The 23,077-nt window shown below is 34.6% G+C and overlaps 3 protein-coding genes across 4 annotated transcripts; all 3 read right to left on the reverse strand.

Annotated features, from left to right (window-relative positions):
• Positions 1-261: 261 nt before the first annotated feature.
• Positions 262-4,341, reverse strand: LOC134233346 (uncharacterized protein K02A2.6-like). The gene has a single exon (XM_062715309.1). The coding sequence runs from the start codon at positions 4,339-4,341 to the stop codon at positions 262-264; it is 4,080 nt and encodes a 1,359-aa protein (XP_062571293.1).
• A 397-nt stretch (positions 4,342-4,738) lies between these two features.
• Positions 4,739-12,470, reverse strand: LOC134233350 (uncharacterized). The gene is made up of 8 exons (XM_062715317.1): positions 12,177-12,470; positions 8,083-8,182; positions 7,763-7,878; positions 7,596-7,692; positions 7,323-7,447; positions 7,026-7,146; positions 6,756-6,862; positions 4,739-6,629 (listed from the first exon to the last, which is right to left on the reverse strand). The coding sequence occupies exons 1-8, from the start codon at positions 12,250-12,252 to the stop codon at positions 6,532-6,534; spliced, it is 840 nt and encodes a 279-aa protein (XP_062571301.1). The 5' UTR covers positions 12,253-12,470; the 3' UTR covers positions 4,739-6,531.
• Positions 12,471-14,787: 2,317 nt separating this feature from the next.
• Positions 14,788-22,859, reverse strand: LOC134233360 (uncharacterized). 2 transcript variants are annotated; one of them, XM_062715326.1, is made up of 9 exons: positions 22,732-22,856; positions 17,494-17,521; positions 16,889-16,994; positions 16,641-16,756; positions 16,432-16,528; positions 16,093-16,217; positions 15,865-15,985; positions 15,188-15,286; positions 14,788-15,043 (listed from the first exon to the last, which is right to left on the reverse strand). In XM_062715326.1, the coding sequence occupies exons 1-8, from the start codon at positions 22,759-22,761 to the stop codon at positions 15,211-15,213; spliced, it is 699 nt and encodes a 232-aa protein (XP_062571310.1). In that variant the 5' UTR covers positions 22,762-22,856; the 3' UTR covers positions 14,788-15,043; positions 15,188-15,210. The 2 variants fall into 2 exon arrangements, with proteins under 2 accessions (XP_062571310.1, XP_062571311.1); XM_062715327.1 differs by lacking the exon at positions 17,494-17,521 and having other exon boundaries at positions 22,705-22,859.
• Positions 22,860-23,077: the final 218 nt, after the last annotated feature.

Consider the following 23,077-nt stretch of genomic DNA (forward strand, 5'->3'; position numbering starts at 1 on the left):
CCCTCTTTAGATAGTTGGTACAAAATTAAAATTCCAAAACATCCAAAATTATGATCAGTTATAAACAGTTCATATTTCATGTGTCACTAATCAAGATTAAGCAGTTTATACTTAAACATTGAACTTATGATAGACAAATGTCTTTTGCAATCATTACATGCATAGGAATATAGAAATAAAACAATAAGGACTTCTTAGTCCAGTGACCTGCTGGGGATTATTGTGCCCCTTTTCACAGCATGGCCACAACTTAACATAATGTCAGTTTAACACAAAATCTTTAAGATTTACAGGAAGCTGTTTCGATCTTTGGCTTCGCCTCAAGGGTTGCACAACAGGTTTCTGAGATGTGTTCTTCACGGATGAACTTGTCTTGCACTGTTTCATAACACTATCTTCTAAATCCGCTTTAGAACTGTGCATCGCTAACTCGATTTCCTCATGATTATTCTCCTGCATCCTTGCTCTGTTCTCCAACTCTTCATTCACTGCTGAATTGATTTTCTTGAACTGTGACATGTTGCGTGTTACTTCCCTGTCCACGGTGATCATGGATCCTTTCTTATCCGTAACGATTTTTGGCTCATATGAAAAGTATGGCTGCATCTTACCACGTTTTTCATTTTTCATCACGACGGAATCTCCTACACTAATGTCTCTTTCCTTTGCTTGATTTCGCTTGTCTGCATAACTTCTCATGTCGAATTTCTTCTTGCTATCTTTCTCTCTAACTTGTAAGTCGTTCGGAGTCGAATCTCTGTGAGTGGTTACTGGTAACCTTGTCTTCGGATCCCGATTGAACAGTAACATGAAAGGTGTACGTCCTGTAGATGAGTGTGGCGTGGCACGATATTGTCTGAGAAAGCGATACAACTCTTGCCACCAGTTAAGTCCCTCAATATGAGCGGAACGCACAGCTTTCATCAACGGCTTATTAAAACTTTCGGCTTGAGCATTGGCTCTGGGCCATCGTGGTGTTATCCTCCGATGGATAAACCCCATATGTTCTGCATATCTTTTGAATTCATATGATTGGAATGGGCTTCCATTGTCACTCTTTATTATCTTGGGTATCCCATATGCACTGATAACTTTGTCCAATACAGGTATGACGGACTTAGCAGAGACGGATTTTACAATCTCGACAACTGGGTAACGTGAATACTCGTCAATTATCACAAATAAATAGTCTACACTGGGTAATGGTCCGCAGAAGTCGATACTCAAATTCTCCCAAGGTCCACCCGGTAGTTCCGACATTTTCAACGGCTCCATGGTATGATGTTCAGGAGTAAGGAGTTGACAGGCTGAGCAGTTTGTGACTCGATTTTCAACTCTCCCATCCATGCCAGGAAACCATGCATTTGACCTAAGAAAATCTTTTGTTCTTGCCATCCCCTGATGACCCTCATGTGCAATGTCTATAGCCCTGTCACGAAGGGCTTTTGGTAAGATAATGCGTGTGTCACGTAGCAGAATGTTATCACTGTGAACAGTAAGTTCGTCTCGCACTGAGCTGATTGCTGTCAGTTCCTCGAAATCTGCTTCGTCCTGTTTCAGAGTCTTCATCTTGTACCAGTCACCATTTCTAGTAAACTCAATAGCCTTCTGTAAGGTAATGTCATTTAGTGTGGCTTGTTTCACATCATCTAATTCTATTGCCCGTGGCAAAGACTCCAGGGCGATGAAGTTCACATACTCTTCTGACAAATCTCTCGCATCTGTTGCTGGCTGAACAGGGTGTCTTGAAACGTAGTCTGCCATATTATCCTTTCCAGGTGAATATTTTATTGTAAACTTGTACGGTTGTAAGCGTAGTCCCCACCTTTCGATGCGGAGTGGTGGTCGCGGCTTTTTCCAAATGGTCTCTAGAGGCTTGTGGTCAGTGATTATGGTAAAGTTATGCAAGCCTCTCAGGTAAAGGTCAAAGTGTTCACATGCCCAAGTAACTGCTAGGGCTTCCCTCTCGGTTTGGCTGTATCTTGACTCAACAGGGGTTAAAGCTCTGCTTGCGTAGCAGACAACTTTATTGTCCTCTTGTAAAAGGATGGCACCTAACCCCACTGGGCTAGCATCAACTCTCACTGTAACTGCTTTTGAAGGGTCATAATACGATATGACGGTGTCTCCACACAGACTGTCCTTCAGCTTACAAAAAGATTCCTCACATTTTGGACTCCAGTGCCACTGAACGTTATTATGGGTAAGTTCTCTTAAGGGTTGACATATATCGGCATAGTCTTTGATAAAGCGTGAGCTGTAGTTTGTCATTCCCAGGAAACTCCTTAGTTCCTTGACATTTTCAGGTCGACCGAACTCCTTCACAGCCTTTACTTTCTCTGGATCTGGGAATATGCCTTTATCCGAGAATACAACACCAAAGAAGGAAATCCGTTTCGTTCGGAACTCACACTTCTTCTGGTTAAGGGTAAGTCCACTATCGGAGAGTCGCTGTAAGACTTTCTGAAGAGCTCTGTCATGCTGCTGGAGATCTGTGCCGAATATTACTATGTCATCAGAAATGTTTCTCGCACCCGGGATGTCCTGAATAACTTGTCGGATTGTCTCATGAAATATTTCTGATGCTGAAGATATCCCGAAATTTAAACGCTTATATCGGTAAATGCCAAGGTGTGTACTGAAGGTAGTAATGAATCGTGAATCAGGGTGTAGCTCTAATTGATGATATCCGCTGCGGAGATCAAGTTTGCTGAAAACTTTTGCTCCATTCAGATCCAAAATTAGTTCTTCAATTGTGGGCATAGTATGTCTCTCTCTGCGTACAGCTTTGTTTGGCTCTCTCATGTCAATGCAGAGGCGTATATCTTCACCATTCTTTTTGGGCGGAGTAACTATGGGGGAGATCCATGGGGTTGGTTCGCCTTCAACCTTTTCGATAATGTCTGTGTCTAGTAGATGTTGAATCTCTTTTTCAACTTTACTGCGTAGGTGAAATGGAGTCCTCCGGGGTTTCTGTGCTACGGGAGGTACTGATTCATCAATATGAATCTTCACTTGCTGTCCTCGGAATTTACCTATTCCTCTGAACAGATGAGGAAAGTCATTCTCAACATTACTTCCAAGTGTTTCGACTTTGTTGATCACTTTAATAATGTTCAGTTCACTCGCAGTAGGGTATCCTAGTAGGGATCCTCCTCTCCCCTTCACTACATAGAATGTACACACAGTAAACTTCTGTGGAGTTTCAATCTTAACATCACATGTGCCGAGCACTTTAATTGTGTCCTTTACACCATATGGAACTAATTTTCCATGGGTTTTTCCTTTGTGTAAGGCTGGTTCCCCGATCTTCTCATAATCTGTCTCATCTAGAATGTTCACAGAGGATCCACTGTCAGCTAACAGTTTAAGTTTCTTGTTGTTCAAGTTCACTGTAACATAAGGACCTCGCACCGTGTTGATACTCTCTGTGCGTCCAATGAGTTTAACTCCATAACAATAACCATCGGAATCACTGTCACTATAGTCTTGGTTATTGTCCTCTTTGTTGACTAATCTCACTTTCTGAGGTTTCTTATTGCGACACATTTTTCTGTAATGTCCTACTTTATGACAGTCGTGACACTTTTGTCCTTTTGCTGGACATGGATGGTCCGAGTGTGGAAAAGGTCCACCACAATTCCAACACTGTCCTTTGTGTTTTGGTTTCGAGACATGGTTTCGTTGCTTTACTGGTTTTGAGTGATGTCGGTTTGGTCGTTTGTTAAACACTTTGTTTACACTCGCTGTGTCTAGCCTCTCCATTGCTGTAGCTTGCGAGTCCGAGATTTCCATTGCACGACCAAGCTGAATAATTTCATCAAGAGTCTTGTCAGCTTCTCTCAGTGCCCTACGTCTTAACTGATTAGATCTACAGTTCTGAATAATTTGTGACAAAATTTCACTGTCTGTGTCAGCAAATTCACAGTTTTTCGACAGTTTTCGAAGTTCTGTCAGGAATTCATCAAGGGACTGGCCTTCTTTTTGTTTGTAGCAACGGAAGTTATATATCTCCATTTGCGTGTTCTTTCTAGGGCGAAAATAATCAGTAAGTACCTTTTTTGTACCGCTGTAATCTGGAGTTGTTGTCCCCTTCTGCGCCTCGTATATATCGTACGTTCTCTCGCCGACATAGTGTAACAGTAAGGCTCTTTTTCTATCGTCTATACTCTTGATTACGTTTTGATCAGGTTCCTCACCGTCGGGCACTACTGGATTCACTAATTTCAGAGCAATAAACAAATTTTCCAGGCGTCCTATCCACCTGTCCCATCGGGGCCCTGCGTTGATTTTGTCTGTTTCCGGGTCAAACTGCGGAAATAATGGCAACGTAATGTCCATCCTCGTCGCCAGTTGTTGTATCTATTGTTATAGATTAGTGAGGATGACCGATGTTTAACAGATACATTCCAGACACGACAACCATGTGCTGTTTACATCATTTATTTACTGTACACTTCCGGTACATAGAACTAATAATAGAACCATGATAGGACATTATAATTCCGGATACTACAGACAATATTCATATAGGTTAAAGGTTCCCTATAGTTAGAAATTGAAATTTATGAATAGGTATGTTTCAAATACATTGAAGAGAAGAAATATAAAAGACTGAGATTTCCTAGATTCATATTTTTCAATCAACAGATTTCAATTACATAACATTTAAAGTAAAGAGTAATTAGATAACAGTAATTACATTTGCAGTTTAATACCAAGCAATACAATCAGGATCCTTGGACTGCACGTATCTATACAATATTATTGATATCTCTTACAATGATTGTAAATAATAGCTGCTTATACAGCACTTTTCTGAAAATCCTTCAATTTGGGAACATACGTAGATAATTATAAGTCTCACTTTTGTTTTTAAACTTAAAAAATGCAATTTTTATCAATGAAAAAGGAGAAGATTAGAAACAGCGATCGATCTCACAAAATCTAAAAACAATACAAATCTTAGAAGAAAGCATAGTACACTGACCCCAGCAAATTCCAGAGATGGGATCAGGTGCCAAGGAGAAGTAAGCGTTCCCTATTGGTCGGTCGAACCCACCGTGAGAACTATATTTCGATCTGGTAGACGGAACATTCTGTCGTCAAATTGGGTATTAAAAAAACAGACACCAAGCAATAGGTTTGAAATAAATCATCCAAAATACCTGTAACATGTATTTATCTGGCAGTAGCCTGGATTAGTTTTTAAAAAGGTAGTTTTTGGAGTTTGCTCTTACAAGTACTACTTAGAGAAGGAAAATTGACGATTGAAAAGCTGAATTTAAGTCATATCGTTAAGTCATTTGTCATACACTTTTTTTATTAGTTAGTCAGTCTCTTTTATTATCAGTAAGACAGTCATTAAAAAAAAGTCGGTAAAACATCCAAATACATGTGTGAAAAAGATGTGATAGACTCTGGGATGCATTTTGTTTCAAGTTCACTGGGATATATCCAACTAACAAATGAATAGAAATAATTATAATTGTTAATTGACAGTACTTTGTCATATATATCTTGATGTCGAATTAAAGCCACATTAAGTGTTTTCTTCTCCTTTATGTAAGAGTTTGAATGAATTCTCCACAGTTTTTAATGTTTGTGTAAAAAAAATGAAAACATATCTCTTGTTATAATTGATTTTATTAAATGCTTTTACAAAATGATAAATTTTTAAATATAAAATTAAAAAGCATTTGCTAAACAAAAATTCTGATATATAACTCTATACATGCATCCTATTTTATGGATGCTTGTTTTTTGACAAGACAGGTAGAACCAAAAATACGGAAATGGATTGAATAAAATATCATTTAATCATAAAATGACGAATATAAAAGTTCTACAAATAATGAGGTCCAGAAAAGACTAGAAATCAATGACAATGTGTATCTTCAATAAGAATTATGCAATCTGACCCCAAATAAATATAACATAAAATTACGTGAGAATAGACAAAAAGGTGGGTTAATAATAAACAAGGGCCACTTTCTAACAATTCTAATGGAATATGTGTAGAAATATTTAGGAAGAGTACAGGAACGATCCAAGGATTGTTTATATTCTCTTCCTAATTAATCTGTAATTAGACCTATGTGGAATTTTAAGGAACAGCATGGTTTCGGTATATTCCAGTAACTTATTCCAGTAACTTATATGTTTTGATCATTGTGTACAAGAAATACAAAGTATAGCATACTTTTTCAATCCTCGAATACAAAAATGCAGAAATGAGGTGGTTCGTGGGAATGATATTTAAACGAGATAATAAGTATAATAAGTGATAATTAAAAAGGATTGTATTTTAATTGTCTACGTGCAGTACAGGTACACGTCAGGTGGTTACTGTATTATAACGTAAATGTAGGGATGATAGTTTTTTAATGTTACATTGGTACATTCTTACATTAATGACCTGATTGTAGTTATAGACCTTTCATCGCCCACGGGCAACAGTTTTTTTTCTTTCGTAACGCTGTAGTATCACTACGTCACATGAAGAATAATAGATTAAATTTTTCATCAGTTTCATAGGCTAATAAAGCAAAGGCTGATGAAGAGCCATATCATCATGTTGATTCCAAAATGCAGTCGTGGAGATGAATTTGTATTGATAACGACCGGTTCTAAAACAGGATTTAAAAAGTTATTAGTATTTATGATTGGATAGCAGAATGTTTACATTTCTTTACATTTAAAAAGTGTTTATGAAGTGAGATATTTAAGAAAGATAAACAATTCTTTGGTCCTACCTTTACATCGATCATCTTTCAAAAATTCTTTTATTGAAGAAAATGATGTTTTTGCTGCGCAGGCACTTTCGTATGGAGCAACGCACGCTTCTGCTGTTTTTAGGTGCCTACATGTAGATTAAAGGTTAAATGGGACTGTTTATAATATATAAATCATTTAAAACAAAAAATTAATAATTCTTAAAATAATCCTCACGTTTTCGTATTAAAGTAGCAGACAAAACAAATAAAACTCCGTCCATGAATTGGAACAAAAATTTGAAGACTCACTGACATAGAACTGTCTCATTCATCAGAGAACCGGTATCATTGAAATGTTCCATACGTTGAATACTGAATTTTAAAATACACTGTGTTGCTGTTACCATTTCACACTGCTCGCCACTTGTTCCTATCAAAAAATCATGACAATATTTAGAAGAAAAAAAAATATGATGTTAATTATTCAATTAAAACCCGTGACAATTTTCTTTAAATTATTTTATAATGTTAATTACCAAATATTTTGAGGAATGTAATATTAAATAATCGCTTTTGATAGATTTATGTAATATGTGAAAATCATACCAGAACAACCAAATTTTTCGGGTTGGAGCGAGGAAACATAAGAATTGTACAATTCTGAGTAGGAACTTGAGGAACAAACATCTCTATAGACTGTGATGCAGTCCAAGGCATTCTTTAATTTAACACTGTAAAAGTGCGGGATGGATGAATTAATGTAGAGTAACATTTAATGAGAATTAGGGCAGGTTCTTAATTGCACAAAATTTCTATGTTCTAAATATTTAATTGTTACTTACGTTTTTTACCATCATGATAAATTGAAATTTCACTTACTTGCAGAATAATGTAACATTTGAGATTATCGAAGACGTATCCAAATGTATGACACAACTTCTTATAGCTTGAAGGTCACACTGTAAGCCAACACTACCTGTAATAAAATTGCTTGATTCATTTGAACTGTTTTTACTTAATATATAAATGTTTGTGATTTGGTTTACCTTGACATTGGAACGTTGATGGTTGAAAAGCCTGGACATTGAGTCGATATAAACTGTTATTCTGACATGCTGTATCATACGGCTCTAGACATTGACTCAGTCTTCCCAGCTCGTCACTGTAACGCCAGAAAATAAACTAAATCTTATGGGATACAAACAATCTACAATTTTTAAAACCGTTTTAAAATATCATCCAGTAAAAGATTTCAATATAATATTTTGCTGATGGCAATTTTTGTTTGTTAATTGTATTGAAAGTTAAATAAAAATGTATTATCTGTGTAGTTATTTTGGATAGCATAAAATCGAATAATACATACTTGCAGAAAGCTGTCTGATTTTGAGAAAGCACTGACATGTTTAAGTTGGCATAGCAGTTGTGCACTTTTGTCAAATCACATGTCTCGCCAGATTCTGAGCCTGTAAACAGAAACCAAACTCAGGTATAGGCACATTTCTTACGTCTTTTTTTCTAATTGTACACCCAAGTTAATATGACTGTGTTCAAGTCTCTTATAATCACTTCATCAAATGTTAATTAAACTGTTTTTAAAATCCAAGTTTTACTTTTAATCGCTAAAATTTACAGATTCAAGTGTTAAAGTTTGAAGAGTACAGTGTGCAAATTAAAAAAGTCAAAAGGGCAATAATAAGCTTCCGTACTAAAAATATGATTTACGAAATAATTTTGACACAGTCACTTAATTATAATGAATACTTGTATGACAAGATATATTAATGAAACACTGATGCCACTGTATGGCAGCTCAAGGCAGAGATTAAGATTGTTTTCAAATGTAGGTTAAAAGTTTTGGTAACAGTTTTAGGTAACTAAAGAAAGGTCTTAACACAAGATATACACATGTGAAACACAAAAGCTTAATTTTAATCTTTCAGAAGCAAGATTCTAGAAGTTCATAAATATGTAATAGATAAATTAATGCATACATGTAAGAGAAACAAAAAAAAAAAACAAAACAAAACAAAACAAAAAACATCATCGACCGTTCAGAAAATTTTATGCAAGGGTAAAATTTTGTAAATGTAGGTCAAATTAAAAAGTCAAAGTTAGGAGGACAAAAATAATGGTACACGTAGTAGGTCTTGCCACAAGGAAAACACAAGTATTGTTTGAAAGCCTCCTCCAAAATCAAGGTTAGAGCTTTTTAAAGTACCATATAGGTCAAACTCCGAATTGAAGGCCTGAAACACAGATGCCTCCATATGCCAACATAGCAAAGATTAAACTTTTCTTGAATGCAAATTTAATATATTTGTTCCAAAAGTAGGGTATTCTCACTGAAAATACAATTGTGAAATATGAAAGTAGGGTTAAAGTTTTTTCATAAGTACGGAAATCTCCAAGGTCAAGGTCAAAAGATCAAGATAACTGGTATCCAATGAAAGGTCTTGCCACGAAAAATACATATGTGAAGTATGAAAGCCCTAGCCCTTACCCTTAAAAAGTTATGGCCAATGTTAAAAATTTTAAAAAGTATGTCAAACTTTTCTTGCTATCAAATGTAAGGTCTTGTCACAAGGATTAAAAACCCTCTCTTCGTGGCACACTAAAGAGTTGTGATTCTAAGGTATTTTTCTGCAGTTAGAGTGATCTGCCCTCAGACCTAAATTCTAAAAAATAAAAATTTACAATATATTACTCAATTTTTAATAATTTTTTGTATTCTTAACAATTTAAAAGGCCAAGATAAATTAACTGAACGTGTTATTTACATGTATTTTCTCTATTGAAGTAATTAACAGTGATTTCTATTCATTGATACTGTGTTGTCTTTGAACATTTTTCCCGGGGGTAAATGCCAAGCACCATACAGTGAAAATTAAATAAATAAGCTCAATATTAATTCCTTTATACAATACATTTTTTTCAATGTCCAAAAAAAACATTTCACTTGTGTAGAGAGGGTCCTTTAATATATAAAGTATGAAGGAACTAGCCCTAACCCTTTAAAAGTTATGGTCATGGTTTGCTTTTTGAAATAGATCAAACTCCAAGGTCAAGATCAAAGGATCATAGGTTTTGGTATCTAATGAAGGGTCTTCTCACAAGGATTACATATGTAAAGTATGAAAGCCCTATCCCTTATCGTTCAAAAGTTATGGCCAAAGTTAAAGTTTTTTCATAAATTCGGAAATCTCTAAGGTCAGGTTCAAAAGGTCAAGGTTGTTGGTTCCAATGAAAGGTCTTCCCTCAAAAAATATATTTGTGATGTATTAATGTCCTGGTATCTACTGTTCAAAAGATATGGTCAAAGTAAAAAATTGGAATTTTTGTGTAAAAGTGGGTCAAACTCCAAAGGTCAGAAGGTCAAATTTGGTGGTACCCAAAGAAAGGTCTTGTCACTAGGAATACACATGTGAAATATGAAAGTCATAGCTCCACTAAATCAAATGTTATGGGCAAGGATAAAGTTTTTGCGGACAAACAGACAGACAGAGAGACAGATAGACAGCTAGACAGACGGACGGACGGACACGACAAAAACTATATACCCCCGAAACTTTGTTTACGGGGGCATAAAAACGTATGGAATATATAAAAACCAGATGGCCAATCGTTCAAAATAATGACCAAGGTTAAAGTTTGGTCAAACTTTGAAAAGTAGGTCACACTAAAAGGTCGAGATAAAAAAAAATATCTGTACCAAAGAAAGGTCTTGTGACAAGAAATACATCTTCGAAACATGAAAGCCCTAGATATACTAGTTTTATCGACTGTGAAACTATGTTTAGCTCATTTTTGTGAATTTGACGAGAATTGGCAATTAAAACTTATAGACAAAGTCAACATTTTTGAGGACATAGGACAGTCAGATCGACAGAGACACCAGACAGAAGCAAAGTGTAGTTTAACTTTAGAAGATATTGAGATTATGTTTGGCGTCTTTAATAATTAGTCCAAAGTATGCATGACCGTAGGAACCGCCCCCCAACATAGCTACTATACCCGTGCCCACTCAATTAAAACTCCTGATGATTTTTTTACTCAAGCCCTAGAGGGGCTTGAGTTATCTAAAACGATGCTAGGTCATCGAATTACTCAGTTTAAAATTACAAAAATATATTATTTTTGTAGATAAAAATATTTATAGAAACAAAAATGAAGCTTATCTTGAAAACGTCTGTATATTCAAAGATATTAAGTGTTAAATAGCGGATTATTTTCTATGGCGAATGAACAATGAGTGAAGCGTCGCAGCCGCAACAGTTTCTATACAGAGATTTCACGCTTTCCTTTGCGTATGAATCTCAGGTAACTTTTTACAGTCGCCGACAAAGCATCCTTGGACGAGTCCACTGCAGACTCTGAAAGGTGACGCAGGTTACCCCATCGTTAACAAATTCTACAATGCATGGCCAGAAAATGTATGGCTGTACCCCCCAACTGAAAATGCTTTTCACGGGCCTGCAAATGAAGTGTAATTTGAGAGACAGTAAAGTAAAAGCACAAAATCAATGTTAAATTCTCGTATTAAGCTTTGGTACCGGAAATTATATACTTCTTTTGGTTCGTACCGAATATGCATTGGACATGCCGCTCAGATAGATGAACCCCATCGTCTCAAGCCACGGTCCGCAGTAGGAGAGGATCGTACATTTTGTCCGTGGTTTGCAACGATGGATGAACCCGTAGTCACATGGATTTTTTGGAGCCTGGAGCCCCCCCCCCCCTTTCACTTTGAAAAACTTTTCTACAGGCTTTTAGCAAGCTATCTTAATTGATGTATGTATTGAATGAGATGTACGTCATTAGGCAAACAAAACAAAAACGTATATAGTTTGAAGTACATGTATACTAAATGTCTACATAAAAAATATTTCATTAAGAAACGGAAACGTTACTATGCTCTATAAAATATTCCTGAAAGTGTGTCACGTAAATTCATCTTAAAAAGTAATTAAGTACGATTAATAATTTTTTTTCCTAATAAAATTCAATATATGAATGTTGTTTCATGTATACAGTCATGTAGTTTATTCAACAGAGGATTGAACTCAATATATAGCCCTCATCTTAAAACCATTTTAGGATATAATGATACTTCTTAATTGACTTTCTACAGCTTGAGTATTTCTGACGTTTTGTCAGTATATACTTGTTTTCGTTTGCAAGGAATTTGTGGTAGTTGAAAGTGCCCCCAACTGAAAAATATGGCTGTGCTCCCCAAACTGAAATTGCTTCCTTCGGACCTGATATAAATATTTCCATCTCATTGATAGGAATCTTACAAAGCAAAAGAGAATTTTCCAATTTACGAGGAAGAACCAGGTTTCGCTTTTGCTATCGAAATATTCTGCACAATTTTCATTTATTTATGCACCAGTGCACACTATGAAATACACGTATTGTTTTAAGATCACAACAGCAGAGAAGTTCATTTCTATGTCTTACCTGAAATAACAAATAATACATTGAACATCATAACAAACTTCAGCGTTATTTCTATGTCACACATTGTGGACAACATAATGGACCGTACGTTTTCTTCTTCTCCAATCTAACCTTTGTCCAATTCCTGCAGTATTATATTCGATACACACATATACTATAAGTTAACACAACGCCAGCCCAGCCCAGCCACTCCGGAATAAGCAATGAACCATACACTACCCCAGTTTTATCAAAATAAAGAATCAAGTTACATCGTTTTATGGTGTTGCATTTAAACAACGCAAAAAATGTCTATAAATAGACCTGGGTTTTGTGCTTATCAGGGAAACAAAATAGAAAGCATCAGCAATGAATGTAAATGCTAATTCGTTAATCCGTCAAAGAGTATATAATTTTTTCCTTTGCATGAACACTTGATACAACATATCACTCTTCCCTCTTGAATAATACAAGATTTTTTAAGTACTTTATACGAGACACTCAGCTGTCTACAACCTTGTTACATGTAAGTAATTACTTTGCGTCTTGTTCTACATGACAAATATCTGAGTTAAAAGTGATAATACGAGATGAAGTGTAAATATGCATAATGTAATGTTAATCACGTTCAAATTAAAAATTTTCACCCTTATGAACTCGAATAAGCTCATATTTCTATAATTTATTTGACGTTAAATTTGTCTGTTATTTAAATGATGTCTGTATAAAATAAATTGGTCATTGTATAATTTTTTTGGTTGTTTGAAACACCAAGTCTACATGTATTTAGTACGGAAGCCCATTTAGGACCTATCAAATAAAACATTGAATTCGATATAACAAATTGTAGAAGTTCTTATAGCGAATATTCGTTATAATGAATTTAATTTGTTATAACAAAGTTGTTGAATTCGTTATAACAAATTCAAAACTTTATGAATAAAAATTAAACTTGTTTTAACGAATTCTAAAACTTGTTATAACGAATTGAATTAGATTAAATGAAATCTTTCATTTGTTATAACGAATTAAATTCGTTAAAACGAATTCTAAAAATTGTTATATCGATTTCATACATATTTATCTATAGACCCTGATTTCTGAATTTGATTAAACGAATTTAATTCGTTATAACAAAGATAAGAATTTGTTTAGACGAATTTAATTTGTTATAAAAAACTTTAGAGTTTGTTTAAACGAATTTAATTTGTTATAACAAATTATTGAATGTGTTTAAACGAATTCAATTCGTTATACCAAATTTTTTATTTCGTTACAACGAATTCAACAAATTTGTTATATCAGATTAAAATCACTATAACGAATAAAAAGAAATTGTTATATAACGAATTAAATTCGTTATATCCAATTCAATAAGTTTATTTGATAGGTCCTAAATGGGCTTCCTTAAGGACCATATAATAAATTTTATAAATAAAATATTTTCATTCGTTATTTTACCTCCGATACCTCTTCTAAAATTATGTGTGTAAATTTCTATATACTTACAACTAAATTTAATTTCGCCAGGTAAAAGGCGATGCATGTTAATTTTCGGGGATGCCATTGAGTCTGACGTCACTCTGCGTGGAGTATGTAAAGTATACTCAGGGTGCTAAGTGTATTTTAAAACAGTTTTTTAATGTAAATATGTGAAAATATGTATGTCCACTTCATCGAATATGCCAGGGACATTAATTTGAATCTTCGGACGTTTATGCATAACGGGCGAAGATGTTTCCAACTGTCCTTAGTGCCTTGTTATACTAAACAAAACTCTAAATGTTCATTTTTTAAAATTATTTTACCAAATGATTTTATTGAATATGAACAAAATACAACACCTAAACTTTTATTTTACATAAAATTATGTAAATAGGTCAAGAATATTCTTCAAAAATGATAATACAATGTATTGACAATTACTTTAATAATTAACAAACAAAGTACAACAAACAAATAAAAACATAAAATTCAAGAAATAATAATTCAATTTAAATAAATAAATAACCGCACTTAAAGCTGATCACGATTCGCAAAAAGAAAGAGTTATATTCTTGTCCGCCATATTTGTCCTCTGTAGATCGTCCTGCTCCAGCCCCTAAATAAGCCTTAGTTTTGTTCGCCGTTCAATGGATTGTCCTTCACGATATTTCCTTCTTTGTCAGTGTGTTCTGACAAAATGATGCCTCTTCCCCACCAAGAAAAGAATTACCGAAGATATTCGAATGCACTTGTACGTTGTTTGTAATGAAATTTTAACAAAAAGAACAATCATTATGTAAGGTTTACATGTAGAATACACGCAGCAGATATCAGAGGTAGCGAGTGCGAAGGCTTTACGTACCCTAGTGCAGAGGTAGGGAAATTTATATGGTGTGTGCTTAATTACGAAAAGTGTTCAGCTTTAAGATTCTGACAAACATATATTACAGTCAAACATAATAACATTCAAAATTTGCTACTTATCAAATTACTGTTGTAAATTTAACTCTACTCGCGATATTCAGCTATATGTAGGCCTCGTCGATGATCGACTCGATTAAAGAAACTTTTTACAGTGATGAGTCATATTAAAGTTCAATAATTATGAAATGTGGCGGATAAAAATATTTTACAGAATTATAAAAGATATCTGAAAAATACAACTTGCAAAAACCCTTTGTATTAATTCTTTCATATTTTATTTTTCAAGATTTTTTTCTGTTTAGGTGTGGCAATTATTACAATGTAGATAAACCTGCTACTGGTCTTAGTTCAATTTATGAAGCCAAATAGTAATGAAAGCGATAAAGTCATCATTATCCCATGGAAAATGGCTCTGGCTGATGCGCTGGTTTCATAATTCACCGGGTGTAAATACACAACTAATGGAGGTTTTGTGGTTACTATGGAAATACAAAATATGTTAAATTATAAATTACAGCAGATAATATGCAATAAGAAATTATTTCATGAAAACGTGTCTATGAATATCCGTATATTTAACATAAAAACTATTAGTTGTAACTTTGCTTATCGCCCTTACTCACCTACACATTGGGTGAGGTCGAGGTCAAGGTGTAAATGAGGGATTATTTTTACAAGGTGTTTCAAACGGAGCAAGGCAACTCTTGGCTGTTCTGAGGTGTCTAAAAAAACAACAACTAAACGCATTTTAATTCTATAAATGTCATGGCTTGATCCATATATCCATTCAGTTTCATACAAATACATTTAAATTTGTTGTAAAATTGGTGGTACGACTTTCTGAGACATCAGAAAAAATTGCATAGACATTTTCAATCATTTGAGCTCTAAAATTTACATTTATTTCAAGTGAAAATTAAGAAAATGAAGTTCAGAATCACGTTTTTTATTCTTAAAAAGTAAGATCGTTGATAGCATTTTATGTTGCCAATAATTAACTTTTTAGAGATTCGTATTTGAAAAAAAAAATGAAACGGAAAAATTGACAAATCTTTTCTGTTGAAGCAATTATTTAAAAAGGAAGAGAAACCGGTCACTTGAGAGAATTAGTCATGTAACCAATATTTACAACATCTAAATAAAATCCTCTTTCCATAAAACGTGGGGCGCGCTTATTTATATGCAATGTTCTGAAACTAAAGGAACCAAAGAACTATTTGAAAATTTCCTCGTGCATTTTTCAAAGGAACACAATGTCAACACCTCAAAACGAAGCAATAATGACAATTTCATAACTCACTGGCAAAGACTTTCATGGTACCTCCACGTCCCTGTAGCTTCGAGATGATACATGCGGTGAATGTTAAATCTCTGAATGCATCCCGCAACTGAAAACATTTCGCATTGTTCCCCAAAAGAACCTGTTCAGATACAAAAGACTTTTTCAGCATAATGGACTTTTAGAGCTCCGTTGCTATATATACATGTACATGTATACCCTATTAGTAAAGTTATCATGTACCCATACCGGAACATCCATACAGCTCTGGCTGCAGTGTTGATACAAAAGCATTGTATAATCTGAGGTGTGAAGAGGTGGAACACACTTCTTTGTAGGCTTCCAAGCAGGATAATGCATTCTTCAGCTTAAAACTTTAAAAGATTTTTATTGATTTTTATATGTATTTATTAAGATTTTTAGCTAATTAGAAAAAGTTAATGTTTTCAAGAACTACCATAAATGCATGGAGTGAAAAAGAATTAATAATTCCATTGTGAGATAATTGAAGTAGAAAAATGAAAATGTCCTCATACATTCTAAAAAATTAAATTCATGTCTTAAATTTATGGATTCAAGCATTCTTACCTGCAAAATGACGTTGCATTTGTAGACACCGAGGATAAATCTAATTTTTTAAGACAGTTTTGCATTGCCTGTGGATCACACTGGTGACTAGAAGTACCTAAATTACAAAAAAAAATAATTTCGTAATTTTCTTAAGTTTGTTATGTAAAGTAAAGTTGGTCGTTAGAAACCTGAAATATTTATGTTTTACATGTTCCTTGGTAATTTACCTTCGCATCCAAACACTGATGGGCTGAAGGACTGAATACTGAGTTGGTATTGTGGCTCATTAAAACATGTTGTGTTCTGTGCCTCTAAGCATTCTTGCAGATTCCTCAACTGGTGACTGTTTCAAAACGATGAATATTTATATCATATGTATAGGTGTTATACCTAAATTGAAATTGGGAAAACGGTTTTTTTTTCTTTGTTTGATTTAATTTAAGATATTCAGATTTTTAAACTTTAAAATACAAACCTGCAAAAATTAGTTTTATTTCTGGATAGCACAGACATATCAAACTCAGATGCCTTGAAGCACTTGTTAACTTCTTGAAAATCACAATTGTCTTCTGAAGCAGCTCCTAAAGTTAAGAGTATTCATTTGATTACCTTAAGTTTCCTAAGAATGAGAGAAGGATTCTTTATATACTATATCGCCGGGTATTCAAGAAAACGAATAACTTTAATTCTTAAACGTATGATAGAATAACCCTAGCGATATTTGTTTGGCTGCATTTGAGCCAAAATATGACCCAGTTCTGATCCGAATTTCTGAATTAGAACGTGGAAGAAGTTCCTTTCATAAATTAAACACTAGATGTGGGATCAATAAATTTATTTGTTTAATTTGCTGATCTGCCATGCCCTTCTCGTTGGATAAGTTTAGATATGTTATAAGATAATCCATGTCATTTTACAAATCACAAAGTGTTTTTGACATTGATTCTTATACAACTAATTTTCATAAATATTTATAATTTAGCCTAAAATACGCCAGAATTCCCAAATCTGATTGCTCGAGACCCGCAAATGTATTTTAAAAAAGAAAAAATAGAAACAAAAATTGTCCATACATGTTACCTTTCATTATGCAGTAAATGATCAAATCCAGAACAAGAAGTTTTACAAAGAACTTTATTCGGTAATAACCAATATTTGCCCCCCAAATCAAACTTTGATGGAGGTATATTTAATTAAGTTCTTAAACAGGGGAGTATATGCTGACTTCAAAGCACTGAAAATTTTCATAAGTAATGACGTCATATGTACGTAATGACGTCACAAACATGACGTAAATTTCAGTTTTTAATGAATTCTACAGAAAAATATACATATTTCGTCGATATTTTGAGTAAAAGTCACCGAGCGCATGTGTGTTCAAGATCAATATTTTGATATAATGTGTAGAATGATAATATCAATGAAATATGTAAATATTAATCCTGAACAAACATGCGCTCTATATATTTAAAAGCTGAAATTGTTGAAATTTTGTCCATTTTGTCCTCTTTCTGAAAAAAATTCTAAAATTGGACTAGTTTGTGACGTCATAAAAACAAAAAAATTGTGAAAAACTGCTTTGAACCTATAATATGTTCTGTTAATTTATATTTCTTATACAATTTATTGAATTCAGCACATTTCATGAAGTTTTCAAAATGTAACTTTTGTGGGGGCAAGTATATGCAATATACCGCATATAGTTCTTCTGTCATTTTGCAAGTATAAAGAATTGCAGAATAAATCTTGCAAGTTTGACGTACGCTACATTATTTATAATATCGATGAAAGAACGAACTGAAAGTAGCTTTTTCGTTGAAAACAAAGTGAAAGCAAGAGATTTAAAGATAGTAATTACAGACATATTGACAATAAAAAGCATTATGCTGTTCTCTTTTATTTACTGAAATGCTGCCATTGAACTTCTTTGCCTCTTTATAAATTCTTTTCAAAAGGTTCATCAAAAAAGTGTATTATGTTTTCGTTGAATGCATCTGCTTGTAATGATAGAAATACGCAACTCTCAACCGGTAAATGTTGGTGCCTCAATAAGGGACTTAAACAAACAGACATAAAAGAAACAAGAGGCCCATGGGCCACATCGCTCACCTGAGCACTGTGGCTTGGAAAAGGTAGAAAATTGGTTTATTATTGAAAAGTTTTAATCCAAAAGAAGTCCCATGACCAATCATGGCTTTACTTTTCTTGAGAAGAGGATTTTTAAAGAATTTTTCTATATATTTCTATGTAAAACTTTGGTCGGCCATTGTGGCCCCGCCCTACCCCTGGGGGTCATGATTTGAACAAATTTGAATCTACACTACCTGAGGATGCTTCCACATAAATATGACCAATCATGGCTTTGTATTTCTTGAGAAGAAGATTTTTCAAGAATTTTCCTATATATTTCTATGTAAAACTTTGGTCGGCCATTGTGGCCCTGCCCTACCCTCGGGGGTCATGATTTGAACAAACTTGAATCTACACTACCTGGGGATGCTTCCATATAAATATGATGAATTATGGCTTTTCTATTCTTGAGAAGAAGATTTTTAAAGAATTTTCCCATATATTTTTATGTAAAACTTTGGTCGGCCATTTTGGCCCCACCCTACCCCCAGGGGTCATGATTTGAACAAACTTGAATCTACACTACCTAGGGATGTTTCCATATAAATATGACCAAACATGGCTTTGTTATTCTAGAGAAGAAGATTTTTAAAGAATTTTCCTATATACTTCTATGTAAAACTTTGGTTGGCCATTGTGGCCCCGCCCTAACCCCGGGGGTCATGATTTGAACAAACTTGAATCTACACTATCTGAGGATGCTTCCATATTAATATGACCGATCATGGCTTTGTTATTATTGAGAAGAAGATTTTTCAAGAATTTTCCTATATATTTCTATGTAAAACTTTGGTCGGCCATTGTGGCCCCGCCCTACCCCCGGGGGTCAAGATTTGAACAAACTTGAATCTACACTACCTGAGGATGATTCCACATGAGTTTCATCTTTCCTGGCCCAGTGGTTCTTGAGAAGAAGATTTTTAAAGATTTTTCCTATATATTCCTATGTAAAACTTTGGTCGGCCATTGTGGCCCCACCCTACCCCCGGGGGTCATGATTTGAACAAACTTGAATCTACACTACCTGAGGATGATTCCACGTGAGTTTCATCTTTCCTGGCCCAGTGGTTCTTGAGAAAAAGATTTTTTAAAAATGCCAATAATTTTTCACTAATTCATAATTATCTCCCCTTGGAAAAGGGCGTGGCCCTTCATTTGAACAAATTTGAATCCCCTTCACCCAAGGATGCTTTCTGGCAAGTTTGGTTGAAATTGGCCCATTGGTTCTTGAGAAGAAGTCGAAAATGTGAAAAGTTTACGGACAGACAGACGGACAGACAGACAGACAGACGGACGCCGGACAAAATGTGATCAGAAAAGCTCACTTGAGCCTTCGGCTCAGGTGAGCTAAAAAACCAGCAAAATAAAAATTTACACATGTTTATTATAAACATATATTAATTCGAAAATACACGCGTTTCCAGTAAAATTATGACAGATATTTTGTTAGTTTATGTCATTTCAGGGTTTTAATTGGGAAAGATCACCTTACTGTTATATCAGTATATATATTATATACATAATCCATGTTCAGAGAACAATTAAGGTGTCAGAAGTGAAATTTCTACTACCTTTATTTTTGACGTTTTCCATACAGAACACCTGATAATGTTGTTCAGATGTTTGGTTTTATTCATTATCATTACGTAAATAAATATGAAGATAACGAAGAGTTATCATATTCAAAGTCCTCTTTACCCATTTAAATTGGGAGCAGAGAAAACACAGACCTCAAAAATATTAGAGTGGGATCAGATGACACGGAGGAGTAACTATCCCCTGTCCGCCCATTATACATTCCCTGTGCCCCTTGTCATGACCATGCAAAAACCGTTGACGATTCAGTGTGTAAATTATTGCACATGCCTTTCAATTAATATTAAAAAAAAAACGCCAGACAACATTCGACTTCAAGATGAATCGTATTTGATGACAAGAAAAAAAAACTCAAACTCAAAAGTTCATTCAAAAATACAAATCAAAAGCAGAGCAAACACATCATCTAACAAGAGGCCCAGGGGCCACAGCGCTCACCTGAGCACCTCAGGCTTGAATTTACTCCCCCCCCCCTCTCCAGGCGTTCATAATTTGAACAAACTAGAATCTACACTACCTGAGGATGATTCCATATAAATATCACTAATCATAGCTTTGAAGTACTTGTAAAGATTTTAAAAGTTTTCCCCATATATCCCTATTTAAAACTTGGGTCGGCCATTTTGGCCCCACCCTAGCCCCGGGGGTCATGATTTGAACAAACTTAAATCTGCTCTACCGGACGATGATTCCACATGAGTTTCATCTTTCCTGGCCCAGTGGTTCTAGAGAAGAAGATTTTTAAAGATTTTTCCTATATATTCCTATGTAAAACTTTGGTCGGCCATTTTGGCCCCACCCTTGCCCCGGGGGTCATGATTTGAACAAACTTGAATCCACACTACCTGAGGATGATTCCACATGAGTTTCATCTTTCCTGGCCCAGTGGTACTGGAGAAGAAGATTTTTAAAGATTTTTCCTATATATTCCTATGTAAAACTTGGGTCGGCCATTTTGGCCCCACCCTAGCCTCGGCGGTCATGATTATAACAAACTTAAATCCACACTACCTAAGGATGATTCCACATGAGTTTCATCTTTCCTGTCCTAGTGGTTCTTGAGAAGAAGATTTTTAAAGATTTTTCCTATATATTCCTATGTAAAACTTGGGTTGGCCATTTTGGCCCCACCCTTGCCCCAGGGGTCATGATTTGAACAAACTAGAATCTACACTACCTGAGGTTGCTTCCACATGAGTTTCATCTTTCCTGGCCCAGCGGTTCTGGAGAAGAAGATTTTTTAAAAATGCCATTAATTTTTAGCGAATTCATGATTATCTCCCCTTGGAAAAGGGCGTGGCCCTTCATTTGAACAAGCTTGAATCCCCTTCACCAAAGAATACTTTGTGCCAAGTTTGGTTGAAATTGGCCCAGTGGTTCTTGAAAAGAAGATGAAAATGTGAAAAGTTTACGACGACAACGACAACGCCAACAACAATAACGACAACGACAACGACGACAGACAACGGACAAATTTTGATCAGAAAAGCTCACTTGAGCCTTCGGCTCAGGTGAGCTAAAAATCAGTGGTAGAAACGGGTACTATTAAGATATGAGCATCCACTGTCAATGGTCACATTCGCCGTGTGTCCTTGTTATGATAAAAAACATGAAAAATCTAGAAAATTCAGTGAAGAGTTAAACATATGGAGATAACGAACAGTATTCAAGATCAAAAGTCCATAAAACAATACAGAATATGAGGAGAGCATACACGGACCTCTAAACTTCGGAGGTGGGATCAGGTGCCATGGACGAGTGAACATCACCTGCTGACCAGTCAAACCCGCCTTGTGCTACTTGTCAAGATCGAAAAATAACGGAAAAACCTGTCGTCAATTTAGTGTATAAGTAATGGACTAACAATTAGTATGAAAAACGCCAGTCAGTATTGACTCAATGATAAATTGTTTCCTTGTTAAATCAACTTGTTTGTCAATAATTTACCTCGTTTTAGAAATTGTTTATACGTAGAATATGCTCTTACGTATCGAATCAACTGAGATATATAAACTCCTTATGCAGGTGTTGAAGGCATATTGCTGCTTAAGTAAGTAACGAAAGAAAAAATAAAGTCATCACGTTTATCATTTAGATTGGTTGTTAAATTACCATTAACGTTTTTTTAAGTAAAACATCAAAATATGAATCAGATATAAAACTTTAATTCTTAAACGTATGATAAAATAACCCTAGCGATATTTGTATGGCTGCATTTGAGCTAAAATATGACCCAGTTCTAATGCGAATTTCTGAATCAGAACGTGGAAGAAGTTCCTTTCATAAATTAAACACTAGGTGTGGGGTCAATGAAATTATTTGTTTAATCTGCTGATCTGCCATGCCCTTCTCATTGGATTGGTTTAGGTACGTTATAAGATAATCCAAGTCATTTTACAAATCATCTACAGCGTTTTTATACATTGATTCTTATACAACTAATTTTCATTAATATTTATAATTTAGCCTAAAATACGCCAGAATTCCCAAATCTGATTGCTCGAGACCCGCAAACGTATATAAAAAGAAGAACAAATATAAACAAAAATTGTTAATAACTCTTACCTTTCATTATGCAGTAAATGATAGAATCAGAACAAGAAGTTTTACAAATTTTGTCATTTTGCAGGTATAAAGAATTACAGAACAAATCTTGCAAGTTTGACGAACGCTACGCTATTTATAAGATCGATGAAAGAACGAACTGAAAGTAGCTTTTCGTTGGAAACAAAGTGAAAGCAAGAGATTTAAAAATAGTAATTACAGACATATTGACAATAAAATGCATTACACTGTTCTCTCTTATTTACTGAAATGCTGCCATGCACGGCATTTTCCTTGTAAACAGAGCGCAGCTTTTATTGAACTTATTCGCCTCTTTACAAATTCTTTTAAAAAGGTTCATCAAAGAATTGTTTAATGTTTTCGTTGAATGCAT

This window comes from Saccostrea cucullata, unplaced genomic scaffold, assembly GCF_032062105.1.
Source record: "Saccostrea cucullata isolate Sc308-1 unplaced genomic scaffold, CSIRO_AGI_Scuc_v1 ctg636, whole genome shotgun sequence".
NCBI classification, from domain to species: domain Eukaryota; kingdom Metazoa; phylum Mollusca; class Bivalvia; order Ostreida; family Ostreidae; genus Saccostrea; species Saccostrea cuccullata.

What these genes read in the sequence shown, in the direction of transcription:
- LOC134233346 (XM_062715309.1), bottom strand. Translation starts at nt 4,341, where the DNA reads ATGGACATTACGTTGCCATTATTTCCGCAGTTTGACCCGGAAACAGAC.
- LOC134233350 (XM_062715317.1), bottom strand. Translation starts at nt 12,252, where the DNA reads ATGTTGTCCACAATGTGTGACATAGAAATAACGCTGAAGTTTGTTATG. An exon ending in AATCAGACAGCTTTCTGCAA is followed by an intron (nt 7,879 to 8,082) that starts GTATGTATTATT and finishes CTGGCGTTACAG; the next exon opens with TGACGAGCTGGGAAGACTGA. An exon ending in AATGAGACAGTTCTATGTCA is followed by an intron (nt 6,863 to 7,025) that starts GTGAGTCTTCAA and finishes ATCTACATGTAG; the next exon opens with GCACCTAAAAACAGCAGAAG.
- LOC134233360 (XM_062715326.1), bottom strand. Translation starts at nt 22,761, where the DNA reads ATGACAAAATTTGTAAAACTTCTTGTTCTG. An exon ending in TTGTAAAACTTCTTGTTCTG is followed by an intron (nt 17,522 to 22,731) that starts ATTCTATCATTT and finishes CTTCTTGTTCTG; the next exon opens with GATTTGATCATTTACTGCAT. An exon ending in AGAGCTGTATGGATGTTCCG is followed by an intron (nt 15,986 to 16,092) that starts GTATGGGTACAT and finishes GTATCTGAACAG; the next exon opens with GTTCTTTTGGGGAACAATGC.